The 15,992-nt window shown below is 47.3% G+C and overlaps 1 protein-coding gene across 1 annotated transcript in view; it reads right to left on the bottom strand.

Moving 5' to 3' along the window:
* Positions 1-15,992, bottom strand: part of CRHR1 (corticotropin releasing hormone receptor 1) — a 2,003,326-nt gene that overhangs the window by 859,164 nt on the left and 1,128,170 nt on the right. The window contains exon 5 of the mRNA XM_069634091.1: positions 2,337-2,443. Coding sequence (XP_069490192.1) covers positions 2,337-2,443 — 107 coding nt within the window. The remainder of the gene's footprint in view (positions 1-2,336; positions 2,444-15,992) is intronic.

The following is a 15,992-nucleotide window of genomic DNA, read 5'->3' as shown; positions in this document are numbered from 1 at the left end:
TCAGAAGCCCCAGGCCTGCTATCTATCAGAAGCCCTAGGCCTGCTATCTATCAGAAGCCCCAGGCCTGCTATCTATCAGAAGCCCTAGGCCTGCTATCTATCAGAAGCCCCAGGCCTGCTATCTATCAGAAGCCCCAGGCCAGGCCTGCTATCTATCAGAAGCCCTAGGCCTGCTATCTATCAGAAGCGCTAGGCCTGCTATCTATCAGAAGCCCCAGGCCTGCTATCTATCAGAAGCCCTAGGCCTGCTATCTATCAGAAGCCCCAGGCCTGCTATCTATCAGAAGCCCCAGGCCTGCTATCTATCAGAAGCCCCAGGCCTGCTATCTATCAGAAGCCCCAGGCCTGCTATCTATCAGAAGCCCCAGGCCTGCTATCTATCAGAAGCGCTAGGCCTGCTATCTATCAGAAGCCCCAGGCCTGCTATCTATCAGAAGCCCCAGGCCTGCTATCTATCAGAAGCCCCAGGCCTGCTATCTATCAGAAGCCCCAGGCCAGGCCTGCTATCTATCAGAAGCCCCAGGCCAGGCCTGCTATCTATCAGAAGCCCTAGGCCTGCTATCTATCAGAAGCCCCAGGCCTGCTATCTATCAGAAGCCCCAGGCCTGCTATCTATCAGAAGCCCCAGGCCAGGCCTGCTATCTATCAGAAGCCCCAGGCCTGCTATCTATCAGGAGCCCTAGGCCTGCTATCTATCAGAAGCCCTAGGCCTGCTATCTATCAGAAGCCCTAGGCCTATCTATCAGAAGCGCTAGGCCTGCTATCTATCAGAAGCCCCAGGCCAGGCCTGCTATCTATCAGAAGTCCCAGGCCTGCTATCTATCAGAAGCCCCAGGCCTGCTATCTATCAGAAGCCCCAGGCCTGCTATCTATCAGAAGCCCCACTGGGGCTATCTATCAGAAGCCCCAGGCCTGCTATCTATCAGAAGCCCCAGGCCTGCTATCTATCAGAAGCCCCAGGCCTGCTATCTATCAGAAGCCCCAGGCCTGCTATCTATCAGAAGCCCTAGGCCTGCTATCTATCAGAAGCCCCAGGCCTGCTATCTATCAGAAGCCCTAGGACTGCTATCTATCAGAAGCCCTAGGCCTGCTATCTATCAGAAGCCCCAGGCCTGCTATCTATCAGAAGCCCCAGGCCTGCTATCTATAAGAAGCCCTAGTATCTATCAGAAGCCCTAGGCCTGCTATCTATCAGAAGCCCTAGGCCTGCTATCTATCAGAAGCGCCAGGGAAGGTGGCCCAGTCCCCAAAGGGTATGCATGGGCCAGGACTGTGCATGGCGTGTCTTTTTGCAGAAGATACCGCAAACACAAATGTGCCCAACTGCTTGAATATTTGGTCTTATTATTACCCTACATGTTGATATTCCCTTTTATGGAGGGATGAAATGCATTCCCTCACAATCCCACTGGAATCTTATCAGTCTGATTTCTAATGTTATATAGCCTCACCACACCTGGTGGCACAAGCAGCTCAGTGGCAGTATATAGACAATAACTGAGCATTGTGAGCACTTTTAGTTCTTAACCCTCTGTTGTTGAAGCAACAATGTTTAATCTTGAAATGTACTTCTTATCTTGCCATGAATTTGTACCCATTTGAATGAAGCCACTTGCTGTGATTGCACGACTGGTCACAACCACTGACGTCCTAAGTGCCGAAGACTGTGATGCCACTTCCTGTGATGTCATTTCTGGCAATGGCACTTTCATTGATGACACTACGGGCCAGACTCTCAAATGTTTTTGGGCACAAGTGATGAGATGCACTCGTGCTACCCATTATTTGCACTAAAGAAAGGAGCAGGCCAATCCACAAAGGGCATCGGAATGGGTGCATCTTCGATGTGCCCAATGAAATGCACTTTTCGACCCCTTTGCACATTTGCACATAACAGGGGACATGTATTCACATTTAAAACCACATCCCAAATTCATAAACGGGATGCACGTTAAAATGCACAGAAATGAGTCACATTTGGAACTGACGCATGAGGGTGTGCAAACATGACAGGGTCATTTCTGACCATGGCTGTCACACTAGCATTTCCATCCCCCAAACAGAAATGGAAATGCTAGAATTTCACAGAGATGTGCCCTGTAAAATGTGCTCCGGGAGTGAGTCATACCGCGTTCCCAACACTAATGTATGCAGGTGGGCTGGCCATTGCATCTATGCTCTACAGACACGCACCCTCCGTAAAATGTGCAGGTCACCTTTGGGAATAAGGCACCCTGTGCATTTTTACCATAAGCACAAATTACAGTTGTGGAAACCCACACATATTGCAAATGTGACATAAATTTGAATGATGTGCGCTCGATGTTGCTACTTACCTTAGACGCATGAAGAGAATGAAGGCGACGAGCAGGGTCCCCAAGGAGACGCAGTGTCCCAGGTAATTTATGACTACAGCGATGTGATAATGTACTTTGCTTTTTTTCTAAGGATAGAGAAACAAAAGAAGCAGAAGATCAGCTTTCAGCGTATGAGAGACCAGCTGTCCATGCTATAAAATGCAGGTGACTACTAGATTGCTCCCCTGTAAATTGTCCTGTTTCTCAGGACTGCAAGTGCACTTGAGCACAAGGGCGGAGGGTGAACCACTTGTTGTGGTCTCAGCCATTTGCACCGAGAGTTTTAAAATTGCCGTATACCTTTTACGTCGAACGTACTTCTCACCCATACCATTGAACGTATACCAAATAAAGTAGTGCAACTGACCCATAAGGGTACCCTTGCTTGTTTAATGTCCAATTGAGGCTTCTATACTTGAAATGGACAATTGACAAAGCAATCCTCTTGGAAACCTGGCAATCAGAAAGCTAGGACCTCATTATGAAATTGTCGGTAAACCGCCGGCGATCTCAGTTTACCATTTCTGCTGTTTGATATCCCGGTATTAATGCAATATTATGGGTGGTGGAGGAACGGTAAATTCCCATTCCCATGGATAGGTCTGCATGGGATGGGAACCACTGCGGCACTGGCGCCATTGATAATTGTCTGCCGGTAGGAGCCTGAACAACCAGCATGTCAAGCCTGCCAGTAGTTCACTTCTCCTACGGGCAGACTCGGAGTATGGCAGTCCAGTAAATGTGCTGGTACACATTGTTACTGGCAACTTTTTCCAGAGCGACATACTCATAATGAGCCCTCATTACGAGTTTGACAGTATTTCTGGACAAACTACTGTCAACCTCATTTACAGTTATTGCAACACGTTCCCGCAATTTTACAGCGGGATTATGAGTGGTGAGAAGGTGATGTTAATCCACATTTCTGAAGTACATAGAACTCCAGGGGGATTTTGTTGGATTCACCATGAGTGGTTATTCTGACAGAGTACATTTAACACATTGGCCCTCATTACGACCCTGGCGGATTTTTTCCGCCATCGACAGACTTTCCGGCCATGGCGTAAAGTCTGTTTACGCCATGGCGGATGGTGGACTTACCGCCCCATTCCGAGGTCGGCGGGGCGGTAAGTCCCCATTGACCCATTTACCCTTCCCCATTCCCATTTCGGCCCCATAGGGTATAATGGGAGTGGGGAAGGAGTTAATTACGCCACCGTAAATTACGGTGGCGTAATTAACACCAAGGTCCCATAGCGCCATGGATTTTTCCGCCCGCAAAAAGCGGGCGGAAAAATGACCATGGCGCTATGGGAACTCGTAGTTGGCGGTAAGGGGTCGGCGCAGCTAACGCTGGCGCAGACCCCTTACCGCCAGGGTCCTAATGAGGCCCATTGTGTGGGTTAATTTGAGGATAGTCCTACAGCACATAGCTAGAGGTAAATCTTTATTTCACCTCTGTTCTCAAAATCCAGGAATGAAGTAAAACTGGCAGTAATTCTGTTTCTACTAAAAAAAGAAATGAAGGTAACTGAATTAGCACCAGATCTATACTGCTCTCTCGCAATGAGGAAGCATGGTCTTACATCTTCCACAATGTAGGTGTACAGATTATTTAGTCATGAATGTTCTGTTTTATTTCTATTTTATCATTGACTCTAAATTGTGGTAAGTACAGCTTCCAAGCACTCATTCAGTGTAGCCAGGAAATTGGTCTCAGGGGGACACAGGGAGAGGAGTGATGCCCAGATACTAATGTGTGTACATTTGACATTAAGTTACAGTTCCGTAATCAAAGACCAGGGACAATCTTTTTTTCTGTAGTAACGAACTGGCTTGCTGAAAGATTCCACCTTCATATGATTATATGAATACATTTGAGCCAAGTCACACACGCCACAGCACCCCCTAGTAACTATCACTGGAAGTTCACCTCCAGTTCTAAGCCACATCAGCAAGGCATTGTGGGTTTGCAAATTAGCCCACATGCACGCCTTTTGCTCAGATAATCGTTGTTGTCTTACAGAGCAGTGCTACTTTATACATAGCTTTATCAACCCATGACAGACATTTCTCAAGGCTGCAGACAACTACATGCCTGCTTTCCTCTTCATGAGGGATCATCAGCGCAGTATAGTCCTGACGGCCTTGTGATTGGATTATTGAGACATGTTCAGCAACGTTATGGTGGGTTGAGAAATGTCTGCCTTAGGGTGATCTGTGAGACAACATTTTCTGTAGCAAAAAGCTTGTGTTTGGGTTAATTTGCATACCCACAATGCCTTAGTGAGATGGCTCTGACCTGGACGTGAACATCCGGGGATGTTTACTAGGTGGTGATGTGGCATGTGTGACTTGGTTCATATGGATTATTCTACTTTCACATTTTAGGTGACAGGTTCTTCTTAAAACCTTCTTAAATCCACCATAACTTTGCTGGTGTTAAGGTGAAACCATTTTTGCAACAAACCCTCACAATTCAGCGTGTTGGGAAGTGAAGACAGTCTTAACTCAGAGTTCGCCATTGCTGTCATTCATGTTGTCATTTTTCATGTCATTTCTGATGCCATCTGCAATATCGTCTATGTGCTCATGGGCTGAGTTAAAGTTGTTGCCACTCTCAACACCCACTGAATTTAATTGGATATGTTGTAATAATTTGTTTCACCACAACTACCTCCAAACTAAAGCTTTTTCATTGAATTTCAAGGGGTCTTTTATGCTTTATCTTACCCTACCTGTAGTAGTACATTGCTGTGGCCAGTGGCTAGGGGCCTCCTTAGCCCCACTTAAGGTAAAATACAGTGGCCCACAAGCCATGACCAGTGGTTACTAAATGATCAAAGCCGAAGAGTGGAGGAACCCAGAGGAAAATACCAAAAGGAGAGTCGAGGAGAGCGAGTTTGGAAGCTTCCCTCAAGATGAGAAGTAAGTCATCCCCGGGTGTGAAAGATAGGCAGACAAAGGGAAGAATGCAAGCCAAACACCATTTCCTAAGAGAAAAAAGCCAGATGCTTTGGGCCATGAATGGTCAAAGGCGCTGGCCTTTGGAACTGCACCAAAAGTAAAAGCAGAGACTGTGGCAAAAGAGAAGGCAAAGAATGTACAAAGCCAAATTGCGGGCTAAGGAGAGAGTGGAAAGAAAAAAGGGTGAAACCGTCACCAAAAAAGAAAGCAGAGAAAGAAAAGGGCAGCCCACAAGCCAAGGGAAAGGTAGCAAAAGGAAGTGGTGTGTACCTGGCCAGGGGAAAGAAACACAAGCTGAAAGAGTGGCCTGACATTAATCTAGGGAGAAGATACACACAAGGTGTCGCCTGGGGAATACCAGAACCTTGTAGGGACCAAAACCATAGGAACATTCCTTACAACCAAAAACCCATTAAACTTGAGTGTGATGTACAGGTCATTTGCAATGCCTTGCTGGATGCGTTGTCATAGTCGAATCTCAGAACCATATAACGAGCGCAACCCATGCCTACAAGTCACCGGAAAAGATGTAAGTTCCTGCTGTTGAGTCCTGCAAGCTAATACTAGTAGCAACCTGAAGGGTTCCAGGTTTGCAATCCACTTGTCTGACTCCTGAAGTCCAGCTTGCTCTCTCTTGATCCCAATGGCATGTGTTGTGCTCACAAGCAGGACTCTTTCCCTATAAAAGGAGAGAGTCCTGCTTAAAACAGACCTGCATGTGGAGATCTTGTCTGGATGCTGTGGAATCCTGTCCCCACTGCCACAGACTATGTTTGGCCTCATATCCAAGATTGCCTGCACCTTGATTCCCATGGAACACCCAAGAAAGCTGGTGGATTGGTTACATGTCTTAGACAAACTCCTGCAGGTGAATAAAGGGGATGTCATTGCTTGATACCACTGCAAGAGTGTTTGTTCACTGAGGATCAGAACAAACCCATGAATTCATGGAATTCAATTCAAGGAACAGACAAACTGATTCCCCAGTCTGAGAAGCCTAGTGATCATTGAGAAGGCACTTAGGGAAGAGGAACAAGAGGTCAAATCCCATCCAGCAGACATAGAGGTAATCTCAGTAGCTCATATACAACAAAGGACTGAGTTTGGCATCCATAAACTAGACAACTACAGGTGAAAGTCAAGGAGGATGCTGAACAAAACAGAGCAAACTAAGGTCAAGACAAACCTCATTAGACAATGGGGGTACAGTGGGAGTGGTGGCTCGTCAGCCCTCGGGGGGTGGGCAGGCTCACAAATAATAGAAAGAACACCCACAGGGTTCTACCTTGATGGGCACAGAATTCCCTCAGAGCATCTCCTACTAGCAAGAAGAGACACACAGCTCCCTCCATCAACCCATGAGAACGTCAATCCAGTCCACCTGGAAAATGAAAAAATAGATATGAAATCTAGAAAAAGGAAATATGCTTGGGCAGGGATAGTGAACATTAACAATGTTGGCAGTTCCAATGGAGATGAAAGTGGTGATGAGGATATGCCAATTTTAGGGTGCATGTCTGAGTGAGTGATAAATCCCAGGCAGATTATACAGAGAGAAATTAAGGGAGCGCACCAGAAAACCAGGCAGGAGTCATATGCGCTGCCACTCTGAATTTACCTGTGAATCTTACCAGCATGGATGGTATGGGCACAGATGCACAGCCTGGAAAGAATGAAATAGCACAGGAAGTTCTTGCAGCTGAGAGGGCGAAAGAAGCCACAGATGAAAGCCGCATGACTCAGGAAACCATACAAAAAGCCCCTAAGAACTGGCAGATGTCTCGGTGGAGATGGATGGTTTGAGAAAGGATCTGCCTTGTAAAACAATGACAGGAAGGTGAATAATATGTCTGGCACAACAGACAAGTGGGAGAAACCCCTAGGTAGTTCCACTATTTAGGCTAAAGCATATTGGAGCCCTACCTACTGGGGAATGTTTAAGGAGCCAGTAGAATGAATATCTTCAGGGAAGACCCAACCAGTTTAGAAACATGCATGAGATCGCCTGGTATGGTATTGTTTGTTTACAAAGCGCCTATACACAGGCAAGTATTTCAAAGCACTCAAGGAGGGTGGGAACAGGGGAAAAAAACAACAGTCACTCAGAGCCCTTAAAATTCTGAGACGATAATAGTCTGCACAGGCAGAGAAGTGCGCAAAATACATTTAACAATTTGGGATACAGCAAATAGGCCTGATGGCGATTCTGCAATTTTTAGCAGTGCAGTTAAGGGGTGAAGACAAGGCAGAACAGACAGACAATCTTCAGGCATGACGCGTACGGATCATGCAAGTGCACATGGTACAGGTAGGGGGGAGGTCCAAGTGAATCCGGTCGGTAGAGACTGGGGTAGGTGCAGAGAGAGCAACTCTCTTGGGTTAATTCTCAAGTGCAGTGAGTGTGGAAAGGGTGTAGGGCCCTGAGGCAAGTGCGAAAAAGGACTGGAGGGGGTCCCAGGGACCTATGAGACTCTGAGGTACACCAGGCGGCCAGTCAGCTAGCTGTAAGGAAGAGGGGGAGAGAGGGAAAGGGCAGAGAGCTAGGTGAACAGGGTAGAGGGAGAGAGAAGGAAGAGGAGAAGAGGAAAGTACTGAGGAGTTTCTGGAACTTAAGAAGATCAGGCTCAAGACAGAGGGTGGCAGGGAGGCTGTTCCAGAGGGAGGACCCTGCTGAGGATAAGGATCTCCCTCCAAATCTCTGTTTGGAGAAACGGCTCAGTCGCAAAAGGTTGGAGGAAGATGAGCGGAGGGCTAGTGAAGGACAGTATTTAGATAGGCAGCATTGCTGGTAAGTAGGTCCCTAGCCCCAGAAGGCCTTCTTGAATTTGATCCTTGCAGCCACGGGGAGCCGGTTAAGGGATTACAGCACCGGAGAGATGCGGTCCCTGGGATTGAGACCAAGGATAGGTCTTGCGGTTCTGTTCTGGATGAGTTGCAGAGGGCGCACGGCAGCAGAAGGGAGGTTGAGGAAGAGGCTGTTGCACTAGTCCAGCCTAGAGAGAACCAAGGCTCTGGAGACAGTGCACAGCTGGGGGAACATGAGAAAAGGTAGAGTGCCTCTGAGGAGATGTAGCTGATAGTTACTTTTTAGAGATGTCTCAAATGTGAGAGGAGAAGGAGAGAGTGGGGTCAAAAATGACCCCAAGGTTTCTTGCCTCGCAGGTGGGTGCAGGGGCCGGCCCGAGGGAGGCCGTCCAGAGTGGGTACGAAGTCATTTCATAGCCAGCAGTTTAAATGCCTGGCATTTAAACATGTATATTATAACGAAAATGTTCATCACATTTTTTAGAGGGGGTGGGAAAGGGCAGATAAGGGGTTTGGGGGTAGGGAATAGGTAAAAAGTGGTGGGGGATAGGAGGTTGGGGTGGGGGAAATCCCCCCAAAACTAAAAAAGAAAATGATGAACATTTTCATTATAATGTACACATTGTAATGCCTGGCCTCAAAATTACAGGCGATGAAAGAACATACAACCCCAGAGTGAAAGTTGGAAAGTGGGTGCAGGGGTCCCAATACAAACGATCTCAGTCTTGCTGGCATTAAAGCAGAGGTCCTGTGTAGCACACCAGGACTGAATAGCGGATAGACAGTCAGATATGAGTAAGGAGGAGTAGGTGGCTGAGGGTAGCCTGAAAGAATGTTGTGTGTCATCTGCGTAACAATGGACGGTAGAGGTGAATGTGGAAATTACATGTGTCAGGGCAGCCATATAGTCGTTGAAGAACCAGGGGATAGGTTAGATCCCTGGGGAACGCTACAGGTTGAGAGAGCTATCATCAAGAGAAAGGCTGCAAGTTCCACCTGGGATGGGAGGTCGGAGAGAAACGAGGATAAACACACAAGAGCCTGACCTGTGATTCCCAGGGTGTCACAGAGACGTGCAATCAGGATGTTGTGGTTAACCACGTAAAAGGCAGTGGAGAGGTCCAGAAGGATGAGGACAGAGAGAATTTGAGAGAAGGTCTTCACTGGTGTGTTCAGAAGAGCAGTTTCCGTGCCTCTGGATACTCTAAAGCTAAATTAATGGTCATGAAAGCAACCAATAGATTCAGTGCAGAGTGTCAGCTGAGAGATAGCCAACTTCTCCAGGAGTTTGCCCAGGAAAGGAGTGATGGAGATAGGGTGGTAGTTTGCCAGAATGGAGGGGTCAGCAGAGTGTTTTTTGAGCAGAGGGTACATAAGGGAGTGCTTAAGAGAAGTTGGGAAAACTCCAGTGGAAAAGGAGAGATCAGTCAAGGCTGGGCGAGGGACTCAATACTGTCTTTAATGGTTTTAGAGTGGCAGGCGTCCAACTGTTTGGATGAAGCCTTCATAGATCGGACTTTTCTGGTGACCTCATCAGGTGTGATGGGTGAGAGAGAGGTTAAGTGGCGGTGGGGCCGAGGGAGGCTCCATTGTTGTTTTATACTGTGGTGTGGAAGAGAGGGTGGGGAGGATGTCTTGGTTTTTTCAGTGAAGTGTGCAGCCAGGGCTGAGCAAATGTCCTGGGAGGGTTTGACAGAAGAAGAGTCTGACCAGTATATAGTAGAAAGGTCTGTTACTTGTCAGCCAAGACTCCGGATTTCTCTTCTGATGAGACTGTCTTAAAATTCTCAAAGGGTCTTGTCCATGTGGCCAACAAGAACCGCAGAAAAATCGGAAGATGATGTCAGAGGAGAATGGTTTCTGCAGTGACTTCTCATCCTCTTACCTTTGAGACTACAGACTAGAAGCAGAATGCATATACCCTCAACCAAATCTATGTATGTTCCTGATTCTAATTTCCATCCTGAACCCAGATTCACTCTAGAGGAGTTGATGAGCGAGGCTTCCGCTGATCTAGTGAAAGGGCAACCAGGCGAGTTACTAAAAGATGAGAATTCCACCTCCCTAAAATGTAATACAGCACGGACATGCCTTTATATGAAAACCAGGGTTAGGATGGGCCACTATTTACTGCCATTGCACTTTCTCCAAACTTACATATCAGCTGTCCTGGATTCTAGGTGCCCACAAAGTGCCATTAGTCAGAATTAGGTACCCGCACATTTCAGAAAAACAACATGACTACAGTTAACTGTGTGCATGGAGATTCACACACATCTTTTCTTGTAACGGAATTCGGTCCAATATCATCAAGAAGCATACCTGCTGAATGTTGTTTCATATTTGATGGATCCAATGACTTCATCCTTAATTCGGACTTCACCAGTCTGACCAGGTGTTTCACTGGACTAGATGGAATTACTACAGAAAGAGAATTCCACTCTGATGTGTGCGTTTACCACATTATCCCTGAGTTGACGACTAAGATACAATCAGAATAGAGAAGGCAACGTGAGAAGTTCAGCTAAGGGTCACCAGAAGGAAGGCGTGGGGGCGGTAGAAGTGACTTCACAGTAATCATCACAAGGACTTAGTAATGATATCATCTGGCCCTTGTAGCTAGGAAAAACCAATATGAATAAGTTCCAATGACCAGTTCCCCAGACCATTTTAAAAGAACACATCAATAAAGACTATGGGCCTCATTACGAGTTTGGAGGTAGCCATGGTGCTATTAGTGCCATGGCTGCCTCCATACCCGTGTTCGGGTAGTTGGAATGGGGATTTACAGGGTCATTCCAATCTTGGAGGACCTGATAAGTCCCCATTCTGAAAACCATTTCCCATTCCCATTCGAGCACCCATAGGGCTCAATGGGAATGGGGAAGGAGCTAACAAAGGGCCCGCAAACAGCGGGCCTGTTACTAGCTCCATGGTCCCTTAGCGGCTCCCACTAAGAGACCTCGGAATAGGGCAGTAGGAGGTTAACGGAACCGGCATCCTTACCGGTGCCGTTAACCCCCTACTGCCGTACTCCTAATGAGGCCCAATATTTCCCAGAATCCCCTTCTCAGATTTCACAGATGGAAAACCTATAATTAATCCGGTAAACTCATCTAGAGGTCCCTAGACAGAAAGAGTATGGGGAATCCACAGTCAATTCACAGAATTACCTTGCCCATCCACAAGAGCGTCATTTTGGGAAACCTGCACCTCTCCGATTTTGCATCCATGGTGACAGAGAGAACTGCAACTTCCCCCTGCCCAAAAACTAGACTCACAGAGAGGATAGCACTTCTTCCCCACATTTGAAAGAGACTTGAGGAAAGAGAAACGTGTGTTTTCCCTGCAGCCAACACCTTCACTGAAATCAAAGGGGGAACACCCACACAATACACACAATAAAAACCCCAAAAGAAGTCCTTTGCTTATGTCTTGAGATTTCCGCTCATGGCACGGATTTAACCCCTTGCTCTCTCGTTGTGATAGTTAACTCCCATTGATGAGAATGTGCTATAATGTATTATTTAAAACTGGTTTAGCAATTGTTTTTAATTAATCCACCAGAAGGAGGAAAACTGGGCCTAAAGGAATGAATAAAAGGCTATAGTGGAAGGGCATATCACAGCTTCCATTAGGCACAGACCTTGATGGAAATGCACTTAGAGACCGAGAAAGGGGTTTGGATAATTGTATTTATATATAGGCTATTGCTAATCACGTTACACTATCTTACAGCTGCCTCAGAACGCCGAGAGAAGGGTAAAGGAGTACGACGGAAGGTCTGATGTCAGGAATGTATGGAGAAGAAGCCTCCTGTGCAAAAGGTGGAGCAAGCCTGCAGCCAATTGCCAGGCTGGATAACACTATCTGGACTGCCAATCCCCTCTTTGTGTTTGGTCAGTGCTGGAGCATTGGAAGGGATGATCCGCAGTGTTGGGTGGGAAAACGGCATCAGTGTGTAAAGTTGATCAGCGAGGAAAGTAGATGGAGAGTATGTCAATTTCGTAGATCGACGATGAAGGGGACAGTAGAACGTGCAGGGTGTCTGGTGAGAGATAACTTCCGAGCATTGAAAGGATATTTGATATGATATTTTATTTGTAACACGCTCATAAACACGTGTTTCAGAGCGCGATGAGGCAAGGGAGGGGAGCAAGGGAGGAAAAATCAACGATCTTACTAGGCCCAGTGCCATTGAGAATGCACAAGTGCAGGGGAGAGGAAAGGGAGGAAAGTGCAAAGGAGAGTTAGAGAGGTGAAAAGTGCTGAGCAAGTGATAAAAACAACTGATAGTGCAGCCAGCAAGGTGCAAGTGTGAGGTTTAAGGTGCAGATAGGAGGTGTCTGGTAAGTGCAGGTAAGTGGACTGTAGGGTTACAGATACAGACCCAGGTGCAGTGGTTGCCAGGAGGCAGTGCGGGTGTGTATCTGGGTGGGCAGGGACCTGGGCCCGAAATCAGAGCATAGCCAGGTGCACGGAGCCAAAGCAGACAGTTCAGCAGGGGAGAGGAAGGGCGAAGGCAGAAGCAAAGAGGAAGGTCTTGAGGTGCTCCTGGAACCAGAGATGGTTCTCCTCAAGTTTCAGAGTGGCCACAGAGGCTGTTCCAGAGGGAGGCCCCAGCTGTGGAAAGAGATCTACCCCCAACTGGTTGCTTTGAGAAGTGGCTGACCCTGAGGGACTTGGAGGAGGAGGAGCGAAGAGCTCAAGTGGGGAGATATTTACGGAGGGAGAGGTGAAGGTATTTTGCCCAGAGGCCTCAGAAAGCCTTGTGGACAATGCAGAGGGTCTTGAATTTCACCCTTGCAACCACTAAGAGCCAATTAAGAGATGAGTATATTAAGGTTTGGTAGATTCCAGGTTGGGAGCATAAAGGAAGCTAATGATGCAACGGAGGACCATGCTGAGGTGATGAACATTGCTGTGGTCTGCAACCCTTTTGCTCAAGATGAGTTGCAGAGGTCGGAGAGTAGAGGCAGGCAGATTTAGAAAGACGCTGTTGCAGTAGTCCAGCCTAGAGAGAACCAGAGCTCTAGAGAAAGTAAGTTTCTGGGGGAAGGAGAGGATAGGAAGAATACCGCTGAGGAGGTACAGTTGGGTAGCTTGACTTCTTAGAGCTGGCAGAAATGTGAGGGGAGAAGGAGCGTGTGGAGTCAAAAATAGCCCTGAGGTTCTCAGCCTCAGGGGTGGGATCAGGAAGAGGGCCAAGGGAGGCCAGCCAGAGAGTGGCAGGAAAGGGGGGTGAAAGTGAGCCGATGAGGAGAATCTCTGTCTTACTGGCATTAAAGCAGAGATCATTGTCGGCATACCACTCCCGGATGGCAGACAAACAGTCAGCGATGAAGGAGGGTGAAGAGGTGGAAGAGGGAAGCCTGAAAATGAGCTGAATGTCACCCGCCTAGCATTGAAAGTTGGAGCAGAGAGTTTCAATATGCTGGACAAGGGGTGCCAGGTATTGGTTGAACAGCCAGGGAGAGAGGTTAGACCCCTGGGGAACACCACAAGCAAAGAGTGAGATGGAGGAAAGGAAGTACCCAAGTTGGACCTGGCATGGTCGATCAGAAAGGAAAGAGGTCAGCCAGGCCACGGCCTGATCAGTGATACCCAGGTTATTACGGAAATGGTTGAGCAGGATGGCATGGGGACTCTGTCAAAGGCAGAAGAGGGATAGAGTAGGATAGGCACAGAAGGGATGTTAGAGTCAAGGTTGGAGAGCAAGTCTTCACAGATGTTCAGGAGAGCAGTTTCCATGCTTTGGACAGCTCTGAAGCCTGGATGATGGTCATGGAAACAACCACCAGAGACAGTGTGAAGATTAAGCTGGAAGATGGCCAGCTTTTCCAAGAGTTTGCCCAGGAAAGGAGGGATAGAAATCGGATGATAGATAGCTGGGCAAGAGGGGTCAACAGTGGGTTTTTTGAGACAAGGGTGCACAAGAGAGTGTATTAGAGGGAAGGGGTAGGCTCCAGAGGTGAAGGAATGGTTACAAAAGTCAGCCAGAGCCATAGCAAGGGTGTCAATGTGGTCCTTGATGGTTTTGGACGAACAGGGAAGAACCTGTTTTGATGAGGCTTTCATAGATAGGACTTGTCTGGAAATCTCGTCGGGGGAGGACAGAGGAAAAGATGAGAAGGAGGGAGGAGAGGCAGCCATAGGGGGGCCAGAGCCATCAAAGAGAGAAGGGTGAGGAGGAGGAGAGGACAGGAGGGTGAACAGGATGTCCTGGGTTTTTGAGGTGAAGTCAGAGGCCAGGGCCGTGCAAATGGTCTGGGAGGCGACAGGAAAGGTAGAGACTGCAGCAGGGTTGGCCAGCTCCTTGCAGATTTACAGGTGTTTGACCAAGTTGTTAGATGCTGCAGAGACGTGGGCTCTCTTCTTAGAATGAACAAGGAACCAGTATTGCCTTTGGAGCAGGCGGCAGGCCAGTTTGTCAGAGGATGCACAAGAAGCCTGCCATTTCCTCTCAGTCACCCTATACTTGTGTTTAAGGATAACCAGGTCATCACTTGTACCAATAGTTTCCCTTTGCTTTAGGCAAATGTTACTAACAGCTAAATTCAAGATAGCAGTGATGTTACTAACAGCCAGGTTCAAAACAGAAACAAATGTTACTAACAGCTAGGTTCAACAACAGCAAATGTTACTTACAGCTAAATTCAAGATAGCAGCAATGTTACTAACAGCTAGGTTCAAAACAGCAGCACATGTTACTAACAGCTGAATTCAAGATAGCAGCAATGTTACTAAATGCAGTCCAGACACAAGCCATAAGCGTGGGAAAAAGGTGAGATGGGGTGAAGATGGAGAAAGTCAGTGGTGCAGAAGGCTGAGATAGGGGTAACTAACCCATGGTTTCAGAGGTGATAGTGTCAAGGTAGTCCAGGGCTCCAGGAAAAAGTTTGAGCACCATCCTCAAGGTGCATAAGAAGGGTCCAGGGAGACCTCACACACTGAACTGGCAGTGGACAGGGAGCAGACAGGGGCCTTGGGAAGTGGGCATTGGAAGGGGTGTGCCAGCTAAAGCCTGCCGATCCACCATAGGCAGATCAGAGAATCCAGAAAGCCAATCAGCATGGAGAGGAGGCCGATGCTGTTTACAACAGTGGGCCTTCACTGGAAGTGGAAGGCACCGGCCATCATCAAAAACCACGAGGCCACAGAGAAAGGCCTCCTCATTTGCATCCCACCTCACCAGTGAGCACAGATAAATCAAAACGGGGGGAGAGTTTACAGAGTGAAATCAGATGAAAAATAAAAGTGGTCCGGGTGACTATTTTTTTTTCTTCCTGAAATTCGAAAATGTATACATTACCCCAGAACAGCATTTGAGCATTTTGTGTGAATCTTGAAAAGAAGAAATTCGATTTGTGGCAGAAGACGACTGTATAGTGCAGACATCATGGTGACATGAGAGTGTGTGTGAAGTACATGCCAGTGGTACACAGGGTTCCTGCATGATTTGAGAAGGAATAGATGCAGATTCTCCAGTTTATGTTGAGTCTGAGTGATTATTGATGTCTCTCAAATTTGTGAGTATGCTGAGAACGTAGTCATCACACGTGTTTTTAGTGCTCATTGTTTTCTGGTGTGTATGTCTGATGTTAAAATACTGTACATGTTTGAAGTCTAATACATTGGACTTTTAAGGCTGCTGGTGTTTTGGTGAAACCCTGTGGTTTGCTATTTAAATGGTCATCAAGGTCCTTATCATCTGAAAAGTGTGTTAAGTCAAAGTCAAAAGAGCAGAGGCTATCAATGCAGTCATGGTTTCCATGTGGTTTCCACATAATTTTGGCAATTAGATGGACTCAAATGAACCATTTGGCTGATGTACGGTTTATCTGAAATGGAGGCTTTCGAGAG

The sequence above is a fragment of the Ambystoma mexicanum genome, chromosome 13, assembly GCF_040938575.1.
Source record: "Ambystoma mexicanum isolate Mex_15411 chromosome 13, UKY_AmexF1_1, whole genome shotgun sequence".
In the NCBI taxonomy this organism is placed as follows: domain Eukaryota; kingdom Metazoa; phylum Chordata; class Amphibia; order Caudata; family Ambystomatidae; genus Ambystoma; species Ambystoma mexicanum.
Note: the sequence above shows the minus strand (reverse complement) of the source record. Positions and strands in the feature narration are given on the sequence as shown.